Source organism: Sprattus sprattus (genome assembly GCF_963457725.1).
Source record: "Sprattus sprattus genome assembly, chromosome: 12".
NCBI classification, from domain to species: domain Eukaryota; kingdom Metazoa; phylum Chordata; class Actinopteri; order Clupeiformes; family Clupeidae; genus Sprattus; species Sprattus sprattus.
In genome coordinates, this window is record NC_137910.1 from 22824023 (window position 1) to 22842720 (window position 18698).

At 42.2% G+C, this 18698-nt stretch overlaps 2 protein-coding genes across 2 annotated transcripts; one reads left to right on the plus strand and one right to left on the minus strand.

Annotated features, from left to right (window-relative positions):
* Nucleotides 1-301: 301 nt before the first annotated feature.
* dna2 (DNA replication helicase/nuclease 2) lies at nt 302-11949 on the plus strand (the record flags this gene model as incomplete). The annotated part of the gene is made up of 22 exons (XM_080849153.1): nt 302-328; nt 849-1852; nt 2130-2303; nt 2414-2597; nt 2780-2928; nt 3327-3458; nt 3726-3954; nt 4220-4337; nt 4434-4593; nt 5063-5245; nt 5485-5715; nt 5987-6103; nt 6242-6351; nt 6464-6573; nt 6998-7219; nt 7668-7861; nt 8168-8257; nt 9120-9327; nt 9672-9761; nt 10853-11035; nt 11256-11402; nt 11896-11949. The coding sequence occupies 22 exons, from the start codon at nt 302-304 to the stop codon at nt 11947-11949; spliced, it is 4116 nt and encodes a 1371-aa protein (XP_080705279.1).
* Nucleotides 11950-12624: 675 nt separating this feature from the next.
* Nucleotides 12625-18566, minus strand: LOC308373409 (phenazine biosynthesis-like domain-containing protein; the record flags this gene model as incomplete). The annotated part of the gene is made up of 9 exons (XM_080848900.1): nt 12625-12734; nt 13907-13969; nt 14076-14251; nt 16844-16932; nt 17036-17065; nt 17203-17312; nt 17489-17587; nt 18245-18344; nt 18483-18566. 9 exons carry the CDS (start codon nt 18564-18566, stop codon nt 12625-12627), a joined length of 861 nt encoding a protein of 286 aa, XP_080705026.1.
* Nucleotides 18567-18698: the final 132 nt, after the last annotated feature.

An 18698-nucleotide genomic window follows, 5' to 3' on the forward strand; every position in this document is an offset into this window, starting at 1 on the left:
GCATCAAACCTAAATCTTGTCACATAATATTTTGACGCGTACACTCCAGCACAGATGGTGGCGGTAATGAGTTTACTCAGCTGCTATACCTGTCATTTAACATCAAATAAGAAAGACGATTCGAAACACCAGGCGCTGAATGCAATCAGCGGGAAAGTTGGTGCTGCTCACAACGACAATTCGTTTCTCATTGCATTTTGATGTGGAAACATAAACATTACAATGTCGACCATCATTCATATGAAGGAATGTTAAACCTGGGACTGGATAAAAAATATCGGCATTCATTCAAGATCTGACGATGCCAATCAAATCACAGAAACGCTTGGTGAGTACATAAACATTGGTAGGATAGCATAACATTAGTAGCGGACAGCTTATGTTACCTAACCTGCTAGTTAGTCGAGGTGGCAACAATGTGGCTTGTTACCTACCGATGCTAGCTTTCAAACTATGATAATTGAAGTGGCTACATTTGAGCCCGGCGACTGGCCGATGCTCCTGGCTAAACGTTATGCCTACTGACAGAATATTTTGGTTTTCCAGGCGACGAAAGGGGGCTTCCAAGTGAATATAGCCTCATTTTTCTCCACAAAGGTAAGTAACATTATCGTCAACTGCTTCGTTTCGGAGTTAGGCAATATTAGATGGTATGATATGACTGCATTGTGGGACATCTGAACCCAGTCTCACAATTTGTCAGGATGTACCATGGGTCCTGTAAAAAGAAATATTCCCAGCTGCCTGAACGCACGAATATATTGTCATTTTTGTGCATGTTCCATATCATCAATTTTCTTTTCTCTTTTAGTCATTGTATGGAACCCCTTTTTTCTTTTCCATTTAAGGTGGTGGGCTCAAGTTCCTACAAGAAGAGTGTCCCTGTTAAGACTGAGGATTCCACTAGTGTCCTGGTAGAGGAGAGCGAAAATGTCCCTCTTTCCCCTGAGTCCATTGTTATTCCGGAGACACCAGAAAGCCTCATCAAGCCTCACAATCCCTCAGGTGTCCTCAATGATGTGACGAGCTCACCTGTCTCCCGTAGCCCTTCCTCCAGGGGCTCAGGTGTCAAGAGTAACCTCTTTACCAGGATGCCCATGCGGCCTCTGCAGAATGACAGTCCTAAAGCTAAAGACCACGACAACTCAAAGAGTGACTGCACTGGTGGGGGGTCTGTGAAAAGGCGAATGTTCTCCCCTGATGAACCCCAAAGAGCGAAGCGAGTCAGACCCATGCCAGTGAAGAGACCCAGTCAAAGCCCATTGAAGGACCCCAACACCTCTGTTGTTAACGGCCTAGATGATTACCTTGAGGAGATACGTTGCCCCAAAAGTACAATGCCCAAAACCACACCAGGACCAAATACTAAACTTGCTCCAAAGCTCCATAACGCAGGACAGATTATGTTTACGAATTACAGTAAATTGGGACGCAAGGCTCTACACTCCAAGAGGGAGGAGAAGACACTGAATAAAGATAAGTTATCCACAGAGTTGTCCAAAGTCCAAAGTTCTTCTAGTTCCAACAGAAGTAAGGGATTTGGTGAAAGCTCTTTCACTGTAATATCAGAACCAAAACCCATCATGGACCATAACATGTCTAGAGGTCTTTCCATCAATGAAGAGTTGGTTTGTTCATTTGCTTGCAATGTGCCTGAAGAAGCCATGGATAAAATGGAGTCAACTGTCCATCAATCCAAAGGGGGACATTTGTATCAAGTGAAGGAGCGAGACACAGATGGGAAAGCAACTGTGGATGATATTCAGGAGGAACTAGATGATAGTTGGTTTGATGACATGATGGAGCCAAGCCACACTGAGCCAAAAGAGCCGAAGCCGATCCCAAAATCTGAGTAAGCAGAACAAAACAGTGCTTAAAAGCAGTGATACAAAATGAGCATTTTATTAGGGGAAAATACTTTGATTGTCGCTCTGGTTTGAGGGAAATGTATTGTATTCAGATGTATGGTTGTAAGGATAATATTATACTTGTAACAAACTATCATGGATGTTTGTTCTAATGTAAATTTGGCGTTCTAATTAATTGTCCAAATCCCATCTGCACACTTGAACCAATAGCACTGGTAGAGCGAAAAGTAATCAAAATATAATGATTATTTGTCATTCCAGAAAAACAAAAGTTATTCCAGACCATGTAATATTGTCGACTGGGTTACACAATCGGTACTGGGTACTGGACACACAGGAACGAACCGGTCCTTCTGGTTATCCGGAAAAACTTTTGACGATAACAGCCTCCAAGACATTGCAACCCACAGAGAGCTGCATCCTGAAAGATGGCTGGTAGTACAGTTTTACTTATACTCTAATGATGCTCTGCTTTAAACGTAAAGTATAAGTTCTAAATCACCAGAAATGTAGTTAATCAGGACTTATTTTGTATTGTCTGTCAGGGAGAGCACACCTGTTGCGGTGGGTGACATTGTTCACATGGAGGGCGAGTGTGTCTCTGGGACATGGGTGATGGGCAGAGACTCAGGCTTCCTGGTCCTGCTGCCGGACGTGCTCATATCTGGCACCAGTATAGCCAACAGCATCCGCTGTATGAGACGAGCTGTGCTGGGAGAGATATTTAAGGTAGGCTGCAGAGATGTCATATCCTTCATCAGGTTGTCTAGACATTAATCCCCAGGAGTTACCACACCTGGTCGTAAATAGTTGGAGATTATTGTTAATTGTTTTCTTAGAAATTAAGCATTTGACAAGCTGTCACTCTTACAGCACTCTTCAGTAAGTTGAAACGAATCTCATTTGCCCAGGGTTTTGATGGAGGATCCAAACAGATGCTGACTGGTAACATAGTTCATGAGATCTTTCAGAAGGCAGCCATGTCCATGAATTTCTCTGAGGAGAGGTTGAAGAAGCTTGCTGAAGATGCCCTTCTCAGCCCAAACTATTTGGGTCAAATGTAAGACTCTTCAAAACAATGAGTTTCCAATAGTTACAGAATTGCAACCACAACTGAGTGTAATTACACTCTGATTGCTTTAGATTCACATAGATTTCTTTTGTTTATGCCTGGGGTTTTAGCACACTTGTACTCCACTGTGGAACATATGATGGGGATTTGTCTAGCACAAATACTATATTATTAGTTATAATAGAAATATTCACTGGGAACTATTACTAAAACTATAGCACGCGCACACACACACACAGAGACCATTCACTGGTAAAAACAAGGGAAGATATAGTTTTTGAGGCAAGATGATTCAAAAACCATGTCCCATTCTTAGTGGCAAACCCTGTATAATCTACAAAGAACTATAAACAGCCAATCACCATCCCCTTTCTCATCCTCATCAGCTACAGCCTTAGTCTTTCCCAGGAGGATGTGAGGCAGGACGTTGAGGAGTACTTACCATCCCTTTCAGACTGGGCCAAAGATTACTTGGACTCCTCCTCACAGGCCGGGAACAAGCCGCTAACACTGAAACTGTACGTAGTAAGCGCATGTCTCTCATCTGTTGTTAATCTGTTAAATCTGTTTTACTATTCTGGTGGTTGGATTTCATATTGTATTTCATTTTCTAAAATGTATTAATGATGTTACTCTAAGCTATTGCATGCAAAGGGAGTGCAGACAAATGTTAAGTTATAGTTATTTCTCAATACAGCAGCTATCAGATTACAACAGGTTGTAATAAATGGTGACGACTCCAACCTGTACTGTTTGTGTTTTTTGTTGTTCTGTTTTCTTTGCAGACCCAGTGATGGGACCCTGAGTAAACAGGATAGTGCATGCACAGTGACTGTCACGGACTTCACAGACATCGAGGAGAACCTCTGGTCCCCACGTTTCGGCCTGAAGGGGAAGATCGACGTAACTGCAAGCGTGCGCATCCACAGGCGGGGTCGGAGGTCAATAGAACGCGTGGTGCCTCTGGAGCTGAAGACTGGCAAGGAGTCCAACTCCATCGAACACCGCAGCCAGGTCAGCCTTCATTAGCCAGTGTCTGGTGGTCATTACAAGCCATTAGCAGACTTTCTGGCATACCACATCAGTATTGATATCTTGGCAGAATGGTCTTATTAAGCTCATTTGGCTGAGCACTGGCCAGTTTAGGGGCTTTGTGTTTTTCCCCATCACCACCTTTGTGTGTAAAGCTATGTGTATTGCATGCTCTGATGTTTTTGTATGAATTCCAAAGTTGTGTTGATGTGAACATGAGGCTCATAGTGATCTGTGTGTGGTTCAGGTCATCTTGTACACGCTAATGAGCCAAGAGAGGCGCAGCGATCCTGAGACTGGGTTCCTGCTCTACCTTAAAACTGGCAACCTTCACCCCATCGTGGGAAATCACATGGACAGGAGAGGTACTGATGGTGCCCGTAATCTTAATACTGACATGTCAAACAAATCGCATATGATAATGTTTTTACGTTGCATATTTTCACCCTCTGTTTATTCAGAGCTTGTGAAATTGAGGAATTTGCTGGCACACCACCTTGGCAACAACTTGAAGAAAGTAGACGGAGGGACGACATGCTTTGCACCATTACCTGACGTCATCTCTGATCGGCAGGCCTGCAAATACTGTCCTCAGAAACAGAACTGTGCCATATATAACAAGTGGGTGTGGGGTAATTCCGTGTGAGCTTCAGCTCAAAATAAACTCAGTGATTGTACTGATGGGCTGTGGAGTTTGTACTGGTGTGTGTGTGTGTGTGTGTGTGTGTGTGTGTGTGTGTGTGTGTGTGTGTGTTTGTTTGTGTGTTTCATAGTGTGGTGCTCTGTCGTTTGAAAGTATGCTTTCCATTCATTCACACTTTCTCCCCCCAAGAATAGTAAGCACATGCATTTTTTATCAGTACTTCTGTCTCCTTGTAATTCCACTCTAGGCTTTCGTATTCTAGGCATTCCAGGTATTTAGCACACATGACTACGTGTGTTTATTCTTCAAAAACACAACGTGTGTTACATCATATCACACGTAATATTTCGTCTGTCAAATTGCCTTTGTTTGTGTCTCCTTTAGAAACGCTCTTGTTCTCCTGTGCTACATAATCACTGTGTCCATGTTTTCCCACATCTTCCTCAGAGCACTGGAGACCGACCCAGCGGGCAGCCCCCAACAGCCCTTCCTGGAGCTAGAGAGCCAGCACCTCACCCAGCCCCACCTGCAGTACTTCAGCCATTGGGTTCTGCTCTGCGCCCTGGAGGCCCGAACCATGGAGGCCAAAGGAGGCCGCCGAAACATCTGGCTCCAGTCAGCCCAGGAGAGGTAGGCTAACGCTTATTTATTCATTATTATTATTATTTATTTTATGTTTTTATTATTCACATTATAACATTGCCTAGCCAAATGTTTTTGCCCAGCTCTCAAAACCTTTTTCCAAGTTCAGTATAGCAATAATTGCTCTTACTACTTAAGGTAATTCATTGCATTTCTCATAAAAATAGGCACTCATGTATAACATGTTGAACCAGAAAAGTATGTCATGGGTACCTGTGTCTCTGTAGGGAGAGCAGTGGTGGCTGTCTTGGGAAGATGCTCAGGACGGGTAAAGTGACCACACTGGCTGAAGATGTTTACCTTCACACCTTTGAGCGGCAAGGAGGCACCCAGGCCCTGACAGGGCTGAACGTCGGAGAACGAGTGGTGGTTGGTGACCAGGACTCCAAACTCATCGCCATGTCAGCTGGTTATGTGACTGAGATTTCTGGCGCTGGAGTGAGCTGCTCTTTGGATCGGTGAGGTCATGATGTCTGTATACGTGTAGTCCGTGGCACGCATGCCCTGTAATTTGACTGTACATGGTAATCATGTTTATTTGTGTGGTGTTATTGTGAAGACGTGGTTGATTTCCATTAAAACATAGAAGGGTGAGTTTCTGCTTTACCAAGTAGACTAGAGCTTCAGTTGAAACATACTGGAATTTGTACTGTAATACTTGGATTGGTTCCCTTTTCATTGTTATTCAACATTTATGTCAACGTTAACATTCGTCTGTGGCACATCCAGGGATCTGTCCAAGTATCCTGCAAACATGGTGTTCTGTTTGGACAAGGATGAGGGAGCAGGGGGACTGAGCACCCACTTTGGAAACATCTCTAAGCTTATGGAAAATTCCCCAACAAGGTAGGTGTGTGTCTGTGTGTCTGTGTGTGTGTGTGTGTGTGTGTGTGTGTGTGTGTGTGTCTGTGTGTTGTCTATGGCAAAAAGTAGAGTGTTCAAAGGAGCCTTCACAGGAAACTGAGTGTGTGTGTGTTGTTTCAGCCAAAGGTTACGGGAGCTGATAGTGGATTTCCGCCTGCCTCAGTTCATTGACAGCCTGAGCAGTGTTCTACCACGAGATGCCAAGGATACCGTCGCAAACATCCTAAAAGGTTTATCCTGATTTTTAGACTATAAATGACCCTTACAAAGGGTTCTTTTACATAAACAAAAACACATTTCATAAATGACACTTTGTACCACTATGTACTCTCTGTGCCACAGGCCTCAACAAGCCCCAGAAACAAGCCATGAAGAAAGTGCTTTTATCTAAAGATTACACACTTATCGTAGGAATGCCTGGCACAGGCAAAACCACCACTATTTGCACCCTGGTAAGGAACGCTTTTGAACGCCTTCCGTCATCAAAGTATATGCAGCTCACACCAAGTCTGTTACATATTTAGTCTTCAAATGAACTACACTTGCTGTGTCTGCTGTGGCAAAATGCCATGTGATGTTTCACATGGACATCAGTGTTGTAGCATTTATCCAGTGAGTCTGAGGACTGATGTTTGTTCGCTTTTAATTTTTAGCACTGGCAGTAATGGCCTTCCTTGAAGCCATTTGAAAAAAAGTACATATCCCTTGGCAGTGCTCTAAATCGATAGTTAAATACAAAAGAGTCTTTGTTCAAAATGTTGCTAACACCATGCGGAAGAACAAGATGTTGTCAGGAGCTCGATTAGAACCAAACATTTTACAACCTGGCAAACAAAACTGAAGTTGGCCACTCGTGTCTCTTGATGACCCCCTCAGGTGCGTATTCTCCACGCCTGTGGCTTCAGCGTTCTGCTGACCAGCTACACCCACTCTGCCGTCGACAACATCCTCCTCAAACTGAAGAAGTTTAAGATTGGCTTCCTCCGGTTAGGCCGAGCGCAGAAGGTGCATCCAGACATCCGGCCTTTCACAGACGAGCATTGTCGGGCCAAAGGCATCACCAGCCTCACTGACCTGGAGCACCTTTACAACAAAGAGGTAACGGAAGCCAGCATGATGGCCCCATCGCCAGCACTGAGAAAGGAACAAAGTTAATATAGGGTATTTATTTTCATCTCTTACAGATAAGATTAGCAAGGGAGTACTTGCATATTTTTTCAGCGCTCATAATCCAAACTTCACTTATTGTCTGTAATGCAATGTAAATGGCTTTGTTTTGTTTTTGGCAGAGAAATGTAAACTGACTCAGTTTATTGAATAGTATACACAATGCATGCATAGGTGTCTCTTTAATTAAAATTACTTTTAGGATATTGATGAAGAGCCCTTTGAATTGATCAGATTCCATTCCATAAATCTGCTGATCCACAATTACTGACAACTGTATTACAATGATTTGATGAGAAATGTCTCTAATTCTGCATGCTTTCATTTTACCTTTCTTTTCCTTACTCATCCATTTTCACCCCCTCCCCCCTCCCCATAGCTGGTCGTGGCCACTACATGCATGGGTGTGAAGCATGCCCTCTTCAGCCGGCGTCGCTTTGACTTCTGCATCGTGGACGAGGCCTCTCAGATCAGCCAGCCCGTGTGCCTGGGGCCGCTCATCTACGCCCAGCGCTTCGTCCTGGTGGGGGACCACCAGCAGCTGCCCCCCATCGTCCAGAACGCAGAGGCCAGGTGGGTGTCTCCGTCGTTCTCCATGTGCTTTCCACTGTAGCAATTTGTCTAGTTCTCTGTTGGAAAAACACTCTTCAAGACCACACTCATACATACACATAAATATGTCTTGCAAAGTGTTTCGGTAAGGGTGTATTGTTCATCAAGTGGCATTTAGTAATCATTAGACGCATTACTCGAGCTCTACAGGTTTATCAGAATTGGAAGACATGTGCAGGTCAATTATTCCATCGAAGTCTCACTTACCATTAAAGTGATTTTTAACATCTCTCTGGTGGATTCTCCACACTGTAACAATGATTCCAGGGCTCTGGGTATGGATGAAAGCCTGTTCAAGCGTCTGGAGCACCACTCTAATGCTGTGGTCCAGCTGACCGTGCAGTACAGGATGAACAGGTGAGTACTTAGTAGTTAAATTCTGGCAGATTTTGTGTGTTTTACTTAGTGAAGAATCATATCTATTGCTAGCCTGGATACCAGCCCAAACCCCGCCCACAACATTTTTGGTCAGGGAGATTTGGTCTGGCTCTGGGCTAATTGGGAGAGAGTTTCATCGGTAGGATAAAACCGGACCAATCAAATTGTCAGGGCGGGCTTTATACGTTGATGGACAGATACCAACGCTTGAGTTGAATTAACCGGTAGATTCGAACTCCGACCAAGATGGCCGCGTCTTGGGTGCTTAGTGGGGAATATTTTATGTGAATTAAGCTATCTACACGACTTTTTAATGTCTACATTGACTCGGTTAGTTGTGCATGTGCAACATGAATGTTGCAGAGTATTGTTTGTCTTAACTAAAGCTCTCTAGACCATTATTGTTAGATCATTGCTAACGCGTACACAAAAAACCCATTGAAATAAACTGTAGCTTGTAGCCTTAATGGTAATTAATTAACGTGAGCAGGCATATCTCAACAGACATTGACAGCGCATTCATTTTGAAAGAGGAACAGAGAAACGCGATCAAGGCATTTGTCGATTGAAAAGATGTTTTTGCCGTCCTTCCTACGGGATCAGGTAAAAGTTTAATCTATTAGATGGTAATACTACGTTGCTCTGATTGGTTCTAGGTATCCAATTCAGCGAATAGGCATTTTCTTTCCTGGTTCGTTGAAACACGCCCCATAATCACAGCCCAAAGGTTCGGTATCAGACTCATATTCTGACTAGAATCATGAGTATGACATCGTCAGGCTAATCTATTGCAGTGTTGTTAAAGAAAATCAGACTAATGGTGTGCTTTCTCTTCTCACAGTAAGATCATGTCCTTGAGTAACAAACTGATGTATGAGGGGAAGCTCGAGTGTGGATCTGAGCGGACAGCAGGTGCAGTTCTGCAGCTGGCCACCAGGGACAGCGTCGAACAGGATTTAGAGCTGTTTATAGGCCAGGTGGAGTACCTGACATGGATCCGAGCTGCCTTGCAGCCTCTCAACCCTGTCTGCTTCCTCGACACCACCAAGGTATAACCAAATGCTCCTGTCACTTTTAATCTATACTCTATTTAACTATATGCCTGAAGAACGGAGGCAATGTTCTTTTGATTTTTTGAAGAGCAATGACATACATGGTTCAGACAGAAACAGAAAAGCACAAAGTTATTTAAAGAAATGTGTTAATGCAAATAAAAGCAGTACTCTATCCTTCCTTGTTTTTGTAATGTACCATGCTGTCTAAGAGTGAAGTGACTGCATGTGAACCTGCCTGGAAACAAATTCAATTGGTCGAGGTTTAGAGTAGTTTAGTACAGTTTTTTAGGACATGTCCCCTAAAGAGTGCACACATCTTCATGGTGTTTGCTCTGCAGGTCCCTGCTATTGAGACGGTGGAGAAAGGAGGCATCAGCAACCAGATTGAGGCCACACTGGTGCATGCTGTAGTCAGCCTACTGCTTAAGGTAAGGTCCTGGGAGGTCACGTAATTAGTTATGTCGGTAGTGTCATACCTTCAGAAGATGTTTTGGTCTCTATCGCTATTGATGTCCTTTGGATAGTAAATTGGTTTTCATTGCAAACAGACGCCTAAGGCTAGTATTTAAAGCAGGGTTTGCCTCCCGTTAGATATGTCCAATGTGTATTTTATTTCATGGATATTTCCTCATCATTTCTCCTTTTTTCTTTGGTCTGTTTATATTGGCACGTTTAGGATCTGCTTTGAGTAAAGGCCTTTGGATTTACCCGCTGGGCTTAAACTCTTTTAAGTTATGGTCTAGCACTGACTCGGCATGCGTAATGGAATGCTGCTCATGTGCCACCATGCAAAAACAAGGTTCCGATTTGTCCAAGTCCTACCCAGTATTTGTGGACCTTCGAGGTTTACTTAAGATTAAGAGAGAGGAGCTGTTTTGTGTCATCCAGCTTGTGCGCATGAATTTATGGTCTAGCCCTGGACTTTGCCTTCTGTGACATCAGCTGCAGTTGCAAGAGCTGTTTTTATGACCATGAAATGAGGACGGGTTCACAGCCTTTGCTGTAGGACTGTTTTTCACACTGTTCTTTGTTTTACTTAGCCATTTTACAGACGTAAAATAGATTGTACAATTACTCAGAATTGTAGGCCTTTATAATAAACTTAATAAATCTCCTCATAGATCTCCTTATTAAATGAAAGATAATGCATGTTGCTGCCGTGCCAAGTAAGTTACTGTGTCAAATTTGTAAATATTAAATATGAACCCATTTATTCAACATTTAGGCAGCTATCAGTATAGCTATTCAAAATGTAAGCCTCTGTAACCACATTACTCTATAATAGAATAGTAGAGAAGAGAATAATTGGAGGAAAAATCAATTGAGTAATTTCAAACGTATGTCCCAGCAATGGCAGCACTACATAGGACCTTGGGGAACGCTGAAGGGACATGGGTCGTTTCAAAGTGACTTGATTGTCTATGGTACTATAATATAAGTGGCTTAATAAGGTTTGCACAAACATTTATAGAAACATTGAGATGTCAGCTGTATTGCTGACTGGGTGCTTCTTTTTCAGTCTGGCTGTAAAGCGGCAGACATTGGCATCATTGCGCCATACCGGCAGCAGCTGAAGACCATCTCTGGGCTGCTAGCGAGCCCTGCCTTCAGCCCAGTGGAGGTGAACACGGTGGACAAGTACCAGGGCCGCGACAAGAGTGTCATCATCGTGTCTTTTGTCAGGAGTAGCCTGGAGGCTAATGTGAGTAGAGAACTTTTTTCCTAGTAGAGACAAATAATGGAGCTGTACAACACAGACTTCTCAGCTCCCAGGATATCAGCCTGCGTATGTATTACAGTCTGATATGGAAGTGAAACTCTTCAGGCAGCCTCTACTGCTTCAGTTGTGGTGATGGAAGAGCTGGCCTCAGTTAGTCTCTTTATGAAAACATGGCACCAAATGTAATGCTTTTTTTGTCCAGATGGGGGAGCTACTGAAGGACTGGAGGAGGCTGAATGTGGCCATCACCCGAGCAAAGCACAAGCTCATCATGATCGGTTCAGTCAGCACGCTGCGACGCTACGCACCCCTGGAAAAGCTTCTCACGCACCTGGAGCAGGAGCGCATGATATCCTTTTCCGCACTGGCAAGTTATTATTTCAAGTGTTACTGAAGTTCAGCAGCACATATAGGGGCCATGTAAAAACGCTGATCCATTAGTGGTTTATTGGAGACCATAGTATGGTAAGTAATATCATTTCAGTGATTTTTGTTTCGTTTTTTCCTTTATATTTGGAGTTGCGAAGAGTTTAAGGCTACAATTTGCTACAGGAGAATGGAATACTATTTACCATTACAGACCTTTACAGCCTGGGACTGACTTACAGACCTGCGACTGCCATAGATGATTTATCTTTAGATTTATTTTCTTTTTATTGACCAAGCATTTGGCTTATTCATTGCTATTGGGATGTACAGAGAATTCTTAGAAATTTAACAAAAATGCTTCTGAAATACATTGCTTACCCTAGCTTCAAGCTTTAGCCATATAGTCACGCTCTGCAAATGTGTGATGTGTTTCCTTTTTCTGAAAAAGGATTTCCTCCTTGACTTATGCCAACATGTTCCAGCTACCAGTGGCAGCTCATGAGGTACTGCCCACAACATTTCTCTGAAGTATACAGTGTTGGCCTTCCGATTACCTCAGTTTTACACTAACCTCAAAAACACTCCACCCCCACCTCAGAAATGTTCATTTGGAAGAACATTTCACTGTGAAACTGTGTTGCTTTTGAATGCAGTCAGTCATGCTGTTTACACACGTATTACTGTGAATGTGATTAGCTGCTTTAGTCAGACCTCAGGTAACTCATCCTAATATTATGAATTTATTTTTAATAGTATATTTTGTATTTTAAATAAGTATGTTTGTTTTAATTTTGTATTTTGTATTTGAAATTAACTTGTTCTAATAATTAAAAACTTTTAAAATGAATGTCCATGAGTGTTTACCCATTGCATGAGTAAGTTAGTTGACACTGATACTTTTTTAGTAATGACATTCAATTAGTTTAACTGTGTCCAAAGCTAGACAAATTCTAACAGTTTCTCAACATTACAGACTGATGTGGCGCACACACACAAACACACATAGTTCTCCACCATCTTGAAGCACTCTGAGTGATTTAATTTATTAGAACAATAGAGGATACTCATTTCATAATGGTCACTGACAAAAGCAGCTGAAATTATTACAGAACAGGCTACTGAAATGGATGCTTGATGTCCTATAAGGATTCTACTGACATGGTCATACTCCCATAATCCATTCAATGGCAGGTTCCACAGGTCTAGAGGGTCATTGTTCCCTGAAGGACAAACACCGCTCTGCCCGCAATGTCCAACCTGTGCCCCTTGGTCTCGAGCTCCAGCTCTCCTCCACGGCTGGAGCTCTGGTAGGCTGTAAAGCATAAAAAAATGCTGGTCACAAATGTGAGAAAAAAACCACATGGCACTACCAAGTCACACAACCCATATGCAAATGACATGGTTGCATATACATTCAGCTTTATTCTTCATAGGTTCCAGACTACCAGATGGTGATCTTCACAAATATGTCCTGGTCATAATTACTCAGATCGGTGGGGTGGGTAGGTCTGACCTGGCAGTCAGCAGTTCTGCTTCTCTGAACAGATATAGCTCACCATGTGCAGTCCCATAGGAACCAGTCATGGAGGCACCTATGACACACACGTGCTAAATGAACGACACACAGCAGTGACAAGAGTGTAGGAATTGCAGCTAACTATCAAAGGCTATCTACATCCAGCCATAACCTTCACTGGCCTATATCTGCTAGGGAAGAAAAGGGAGTGCTTTACACCCCGTCTTCAGATATGCAGATCCCCAACCTGGCAGTGGAGGCATTCAATTCTGTTAATAGTTTACCAGCCTGGCAGAGGACAAAAGCTCAATGTTTCCTTAGGGTCATTAGCTCTTAACCTTTGGCTGCACCATGGGCATGTGCTGGTGGGAGAGAGTGATATGCCCCTCTGACAAAGAGAAAACAGTGTTGTAACAGTAGATCAGACTGGCCAAACATTAGTATGTATTCCCTCATCTGAATCGATCGGCCTCTCATCAGCCCTGATTGCCCCACAATGGCCAGACAAATTTGTTGGTGGAGATGGTTCAAAAGTGATGATCAACCATAACATCTCAAGATTTGCAGTAGTCTTCTGCCATATAGGCTTACCCTCCTGTCTCAGAAGTAAATAGCTGGCATGAAATATAGTGATTATGTAGTCAAGAAAGAATTGTCTGCCAGCTATGGAAAATCTTGACAAATGGACTAGTCCGGAATGCAAGTTTTCTAGCAGAAAACAAAATGGACGTGCTACAGGCAATGCCAGTGAAAATGGATACCATTTGACAGTCTGGAACCAATAACCCCAAAACCAATTTTACATAATACAAGAACAATTCTGAGGACAACATACGATTAGGGTTTAAGTGTATGGAGACAGTGAGACAGTCACAGTATTAGAACATTATATTTAGAGAGCATGTTTGAATGTCAGCTTCAATGCAGTAGCAGTGGCATTTCTAACATATCCACGCTTTTTTTCCTACCTAGCAACCTCTGCTTCCCCAGTTTCTCTGACCAATATTTCGCAAGGACAGAATGCGCTGATCCTATGGACAATGAGAAAGAGATTAAATGAGATGTATATATGTTAACACACTAGTCTCATGCAGTTGACTGACAGCAGTGTTTTGATATTAATTGCAGTAGTCTTACCAGTTACTGGGTCCTCAGGAATCCCATTCCACGGTGAGAAGTACCTGGAGAAGAAGTCATACCCTGGCTGGGATTCAGGGGCTCCCTTTATGGTGACAATTACACCTTTAACCTTGCCAGTGTGTTCACTATTCATCATCTTCTCTGGATCTGGTCTCAAGGATGTCAGTGCTGACCTGATGAAAGGAAGGGTTCAGATGTATCTGCAGATTGTTGACTTACCAGAAGACTACCCAGTGGGTGGGCTGTAGCCACTCTCTTTGCTCTGCTAAGAACTTTATCAACTGTCACCTTGTGTCTGCATAGAATGAAGAGGGGAATGTCAAAGTCTTATGAGTACCCAGAGAGACTTAGGAGTAAACCCTTCCAGTAGGTCATTGGACTGTTGTAACAAGCATAACCATCACTCTGTTTCCCTTTCTATGACCACTATGAAGGTGCTTATAATTGGAAGGTAGTCCAACATTCCTGTTATGAAGCTTTCCTGCCCCAAAGCACGAAGTTACGGTTGTTACCCGGGTTCTCTGAGGGAGATGAGCAAGACATTCCGTGGTCATTTGCTGAAGCCCAATTCAATCACGCCTTTAGGCCTAATTGGTCAGTTCAAAAACGTCCCGCTTCCTCCTACCAAAACCTAGTGCACAGACCCAATCTCTTATTTCAGAAACCAGCTCACGGAAGGCAAGAAGGGCGCTCTGGTGAGATGTCTCACTCTTAGAACTGGGGTAACAACTATAACCTAATATTCTCTTTCAATCGACTTGCTCAACATCTCTCTATGGAATATAGAGAGCCCCCCGATCGCAGAGCCCGCTAACTGAAGTGGGCCCAAGGCCGAGATGCAAAGTAATGCATCCCTAGTAACTCACCCCCAGCACAGCATGTGATTAATAAGCAGTCTCATTGTCAACATATGTTTGTCCATTGGATGTGTGTTTATGTTTTTGAGGGTTAACAGCAGTGCAGGATCACATTTTACTGTCCCAATAGTTGTGAAAACATTGCCCTAGTGCATAATCCTTCCAATTTAGTGTTTTTTATGGGATTAAAATACAATATGGTAGTTGCTGGAAGGGGCACATATTTTATAAAAGACCTGTGAAACTGCTATCTCTGCAGTGAGTGACATGCCTTTCTGGATTCAATGCAACACTGTACCAATGTTATGTGTACAGTTGTGGTTAACTGGGGATCTAGATATGGTTATTAAGTACCATAATGAGTGCAGAGAGAACTTTTACTGCTAGACTGAACAAGCTATGGCCTTTCATCAACATTTCTATCAGAGCTTAGCAGGAATTCGCGCCAGCCACAGCCACCTCAATAGGTCTTGAAAAAAATCAATAGGGTTTGAAAAACATCAAGCTAATATCCACTATGGTTTCTATTTCTATATGAATTTCAGACTAAGAAACTAGTGTTTTTTGTAGCTAACAAGGAATTAGGAGAAAAGGATCTACTCATGAAGAGATGCAGGCTTAGAGTCCGGTAACGAAGACTGCTAGAATCACTATATGGTCCCCACAGCTGAAGCCCTGCTCATTCTTTCTGAGGTAAAATTACTACCGAAGATGGAAACATGGAGAATGTAGTTGTAGGGGAGAACAGGGGCAAGGTAGCATTGTGAAGCTACTATCTGGCCAAACAGATGTTGTACTGTACCACAGACAGAGTGCTGCATGGGATGCAATAGTCCACTTGCACCACTCCCAGACCCAGGTGGTCTGAAGCTCGGCAGTTGAAGCAGACTTCAGGTTCTTTGGATCCATAGTATGCTGATAACAAGCATCCTACTACCAAGAAAGTCACAGGTGGGGAGATGAGATTCTAGATCCAATAAACTGTCCAATTTCCAGTCTGGCAATAGCCTGACGATGTCATACTCATGATTCTAGTCAGAATATGAGTCTGATACCGAACCTTTGGGCTATGATTATGGGGCGTGTTTCAACGAACCAGGAAAGAAAATGCCTATTCGCTGAATTGGATACCTAGAACCAATCAGAGCAACGTAGTATTGTCTGTTGAGATATGCCTGCTCACGTTAATTAATGAGCATTAAGGCTACAAGCTACAGTTTGTTTCAATGGGTTTTTTGTGTACGCGATAGCAATGATCTAACAATAATGGTCTAGAGAGCTTTAGTTAAGACAAACAATAAAATGCAACATTCGTGTTGCACATGCACAACTAACCGAGTCAATGTAGACATTAAAAAGTCGTGTAGATAGCTTAATTCACATAAAATATTCCACACTAAGCACCCGAGACGCGGCCATCTTGGTCGGAGTTCGAATCTACCGGTTAATTCAACTCAAGCGTTGGTATCTGTCCATCAACGTATAAAGCCCGCCCTGACAATTTGATTGGTCCGGTTTTATCCGACCGATGAAACTCTCTCCCAATTAGCCCAGAGCCAGACCAAATCTCCCTGACCAAAAATGTTGTGGGCGGGGTTTGGGCTGGTATCCAGGCTAGTCTGGCAAAGCATTGCAATCCAAATCAAAGCAGTAATCCACCTTTGAGAAGAGCATCTTGAACCTACAGTTGCACTGCTCCAGTTTCTTACTTGTGTGTCCAGTTATTGAATAAAATGTAAGAAAATGCTGGTGATACCTCCCTATTCCATCATGTAGTCACAAGGCAACACGTTTTATAAAGCTTTACATTACAGCCAGCAGACAAAATATGTTTCATCCATATATATCATAATGTGTACATTTCCCAATGTTATAAAATATATTATTTATAATTTAAAAGGGATTTACGTGTCACATGTGTCAGCAAGACGCAACAACAGTTTTTTTGTGTCATCACTGTATCGTGCATCCTCTAAGGGCAAGTCTCCCACAACGACCTGTAATACAGTTTCAGAAACAAAACAAAATGTAGCATTTCATGTAGTGTATGAGGTATCTGCATTGGTTAATTGATGCTAGTCAAAATGTTTCTTTACTTACTTTAATTAAGTCTGCAACCTCATTTGGATCCTGCAACAAAAATGCCATTGCTTCAGCTTGAAACTCTTATTCATGTATTCTTGAAACTCTTATTCATGCCTGTAGTATTTTTTATTTTTTTTCCTTACGGATCATGAAAACGTGTTAAGAAATCTCTTGAGTCTGACCTGGGGAGTACTTGTATATAGGGGGAAATCCATCACAATGCAGTCCCCACGCATGCGGTTGCATAGCTCTCCACTCAGAGTATCAAACACTATCTCCTGGTTTATATTTTCTGACAGTTCACCAAAAAAAAAATATAGCAGTAAATAACCTTAAATCATATTCAGGGCAATCTGTTTATGGCTAGATGAATTAACAATATCAATGGTCAATAACAAAGTCAATATGTGTTCAATCTTTCAAGACAGAACCAAGGTCAGAGTAGGGAGTAGGGTATTGGCTACTTACTTTTGTGATAAAACAGTACAGCTGATGAAGCAAGGGTGGCATGTCCACACAGACGAACTTCATTAGTGGGGCTGAACCAACGTAAATTAAAACGTGACACTAACAGAATGAAATAAATGTTATAACAGTGAAGTTAAAGGTTTACCATATAACTGATAAAAACAACAAAGCTTTGTTTATATACTTATGTTACAACCAAATTAAGGTCCCACTGAGGGTTCCTAAACTTTCCCCACCTGATAAAATGTCAAAACTTCTGAAAACTAGCAAGAATATGACCATTCAGAATTATTGCCCCTGCATTTTATTGAAATGTCTTAGTGGTGGATGTATTTTGATGGGTAGCAATTAAACTATATCCTAAAACTTTAACACTAACTATAAGGGGATTAATATGTTCACAGCAAAGAAAGGGCTTGACCATTTGTAATGTACAGCACACTGGTGGACAAAAAAAACAGGATTATAACTGTTGCGATACGTTTAGGCATGTTTAAGCAGTATTTAAGATGAAACGTGTTAGAAATTGAAGCTGTTCTTAAAATACCATCTCTCTTCATAAAATACACTACAATTTTACTCTCACATTTGATTTCAAATTCACAGGACACAACATAAATTTAGGCTGTATACAACACCATTTCAGTTTTAGAATGTTTTTCCGTACATAACAGCCTTTTAATATTCACCATATCAGCTACATCCAAATGGCATGTTTACTTTGTAAAGTTCATGCAAACATACAAAAACAAATACCTGTGCTGAAGTTGTCAGCTGAATTTTTACAAATCACAAAGGCTGTTTCAGACAAGTTCATCTCGGTTGCAATTTTTTGGTACAACTCCTCTGACAATGGCTGTAAATATTAAACAATTATATGACAATTTTACTTTGAAGAAACCACCACACTTATACTGTCATGAAGGCACCATCAAGCTTATAATGTAATTGGGCACAATGGTGGTTAATAAATACAGCACACTCTTTGACTTACTTTTTGCAGCAGACATACACATGCCGGATTACCTTTGAAAGGTAAATTGGTAAAAGCATCCATAATGAAAACTGGTATATCCATTGCAATTTTTTTCCAGAACTCTTGTGAACACTGACTTTTCACTGGTTTACCTTGTGGAGTGGAAGTTAGACTTTATACCCTCAGCATTAGCACATCTAAGCCCTTCCTTAAAGGCACAGTCTGCAAATCCTG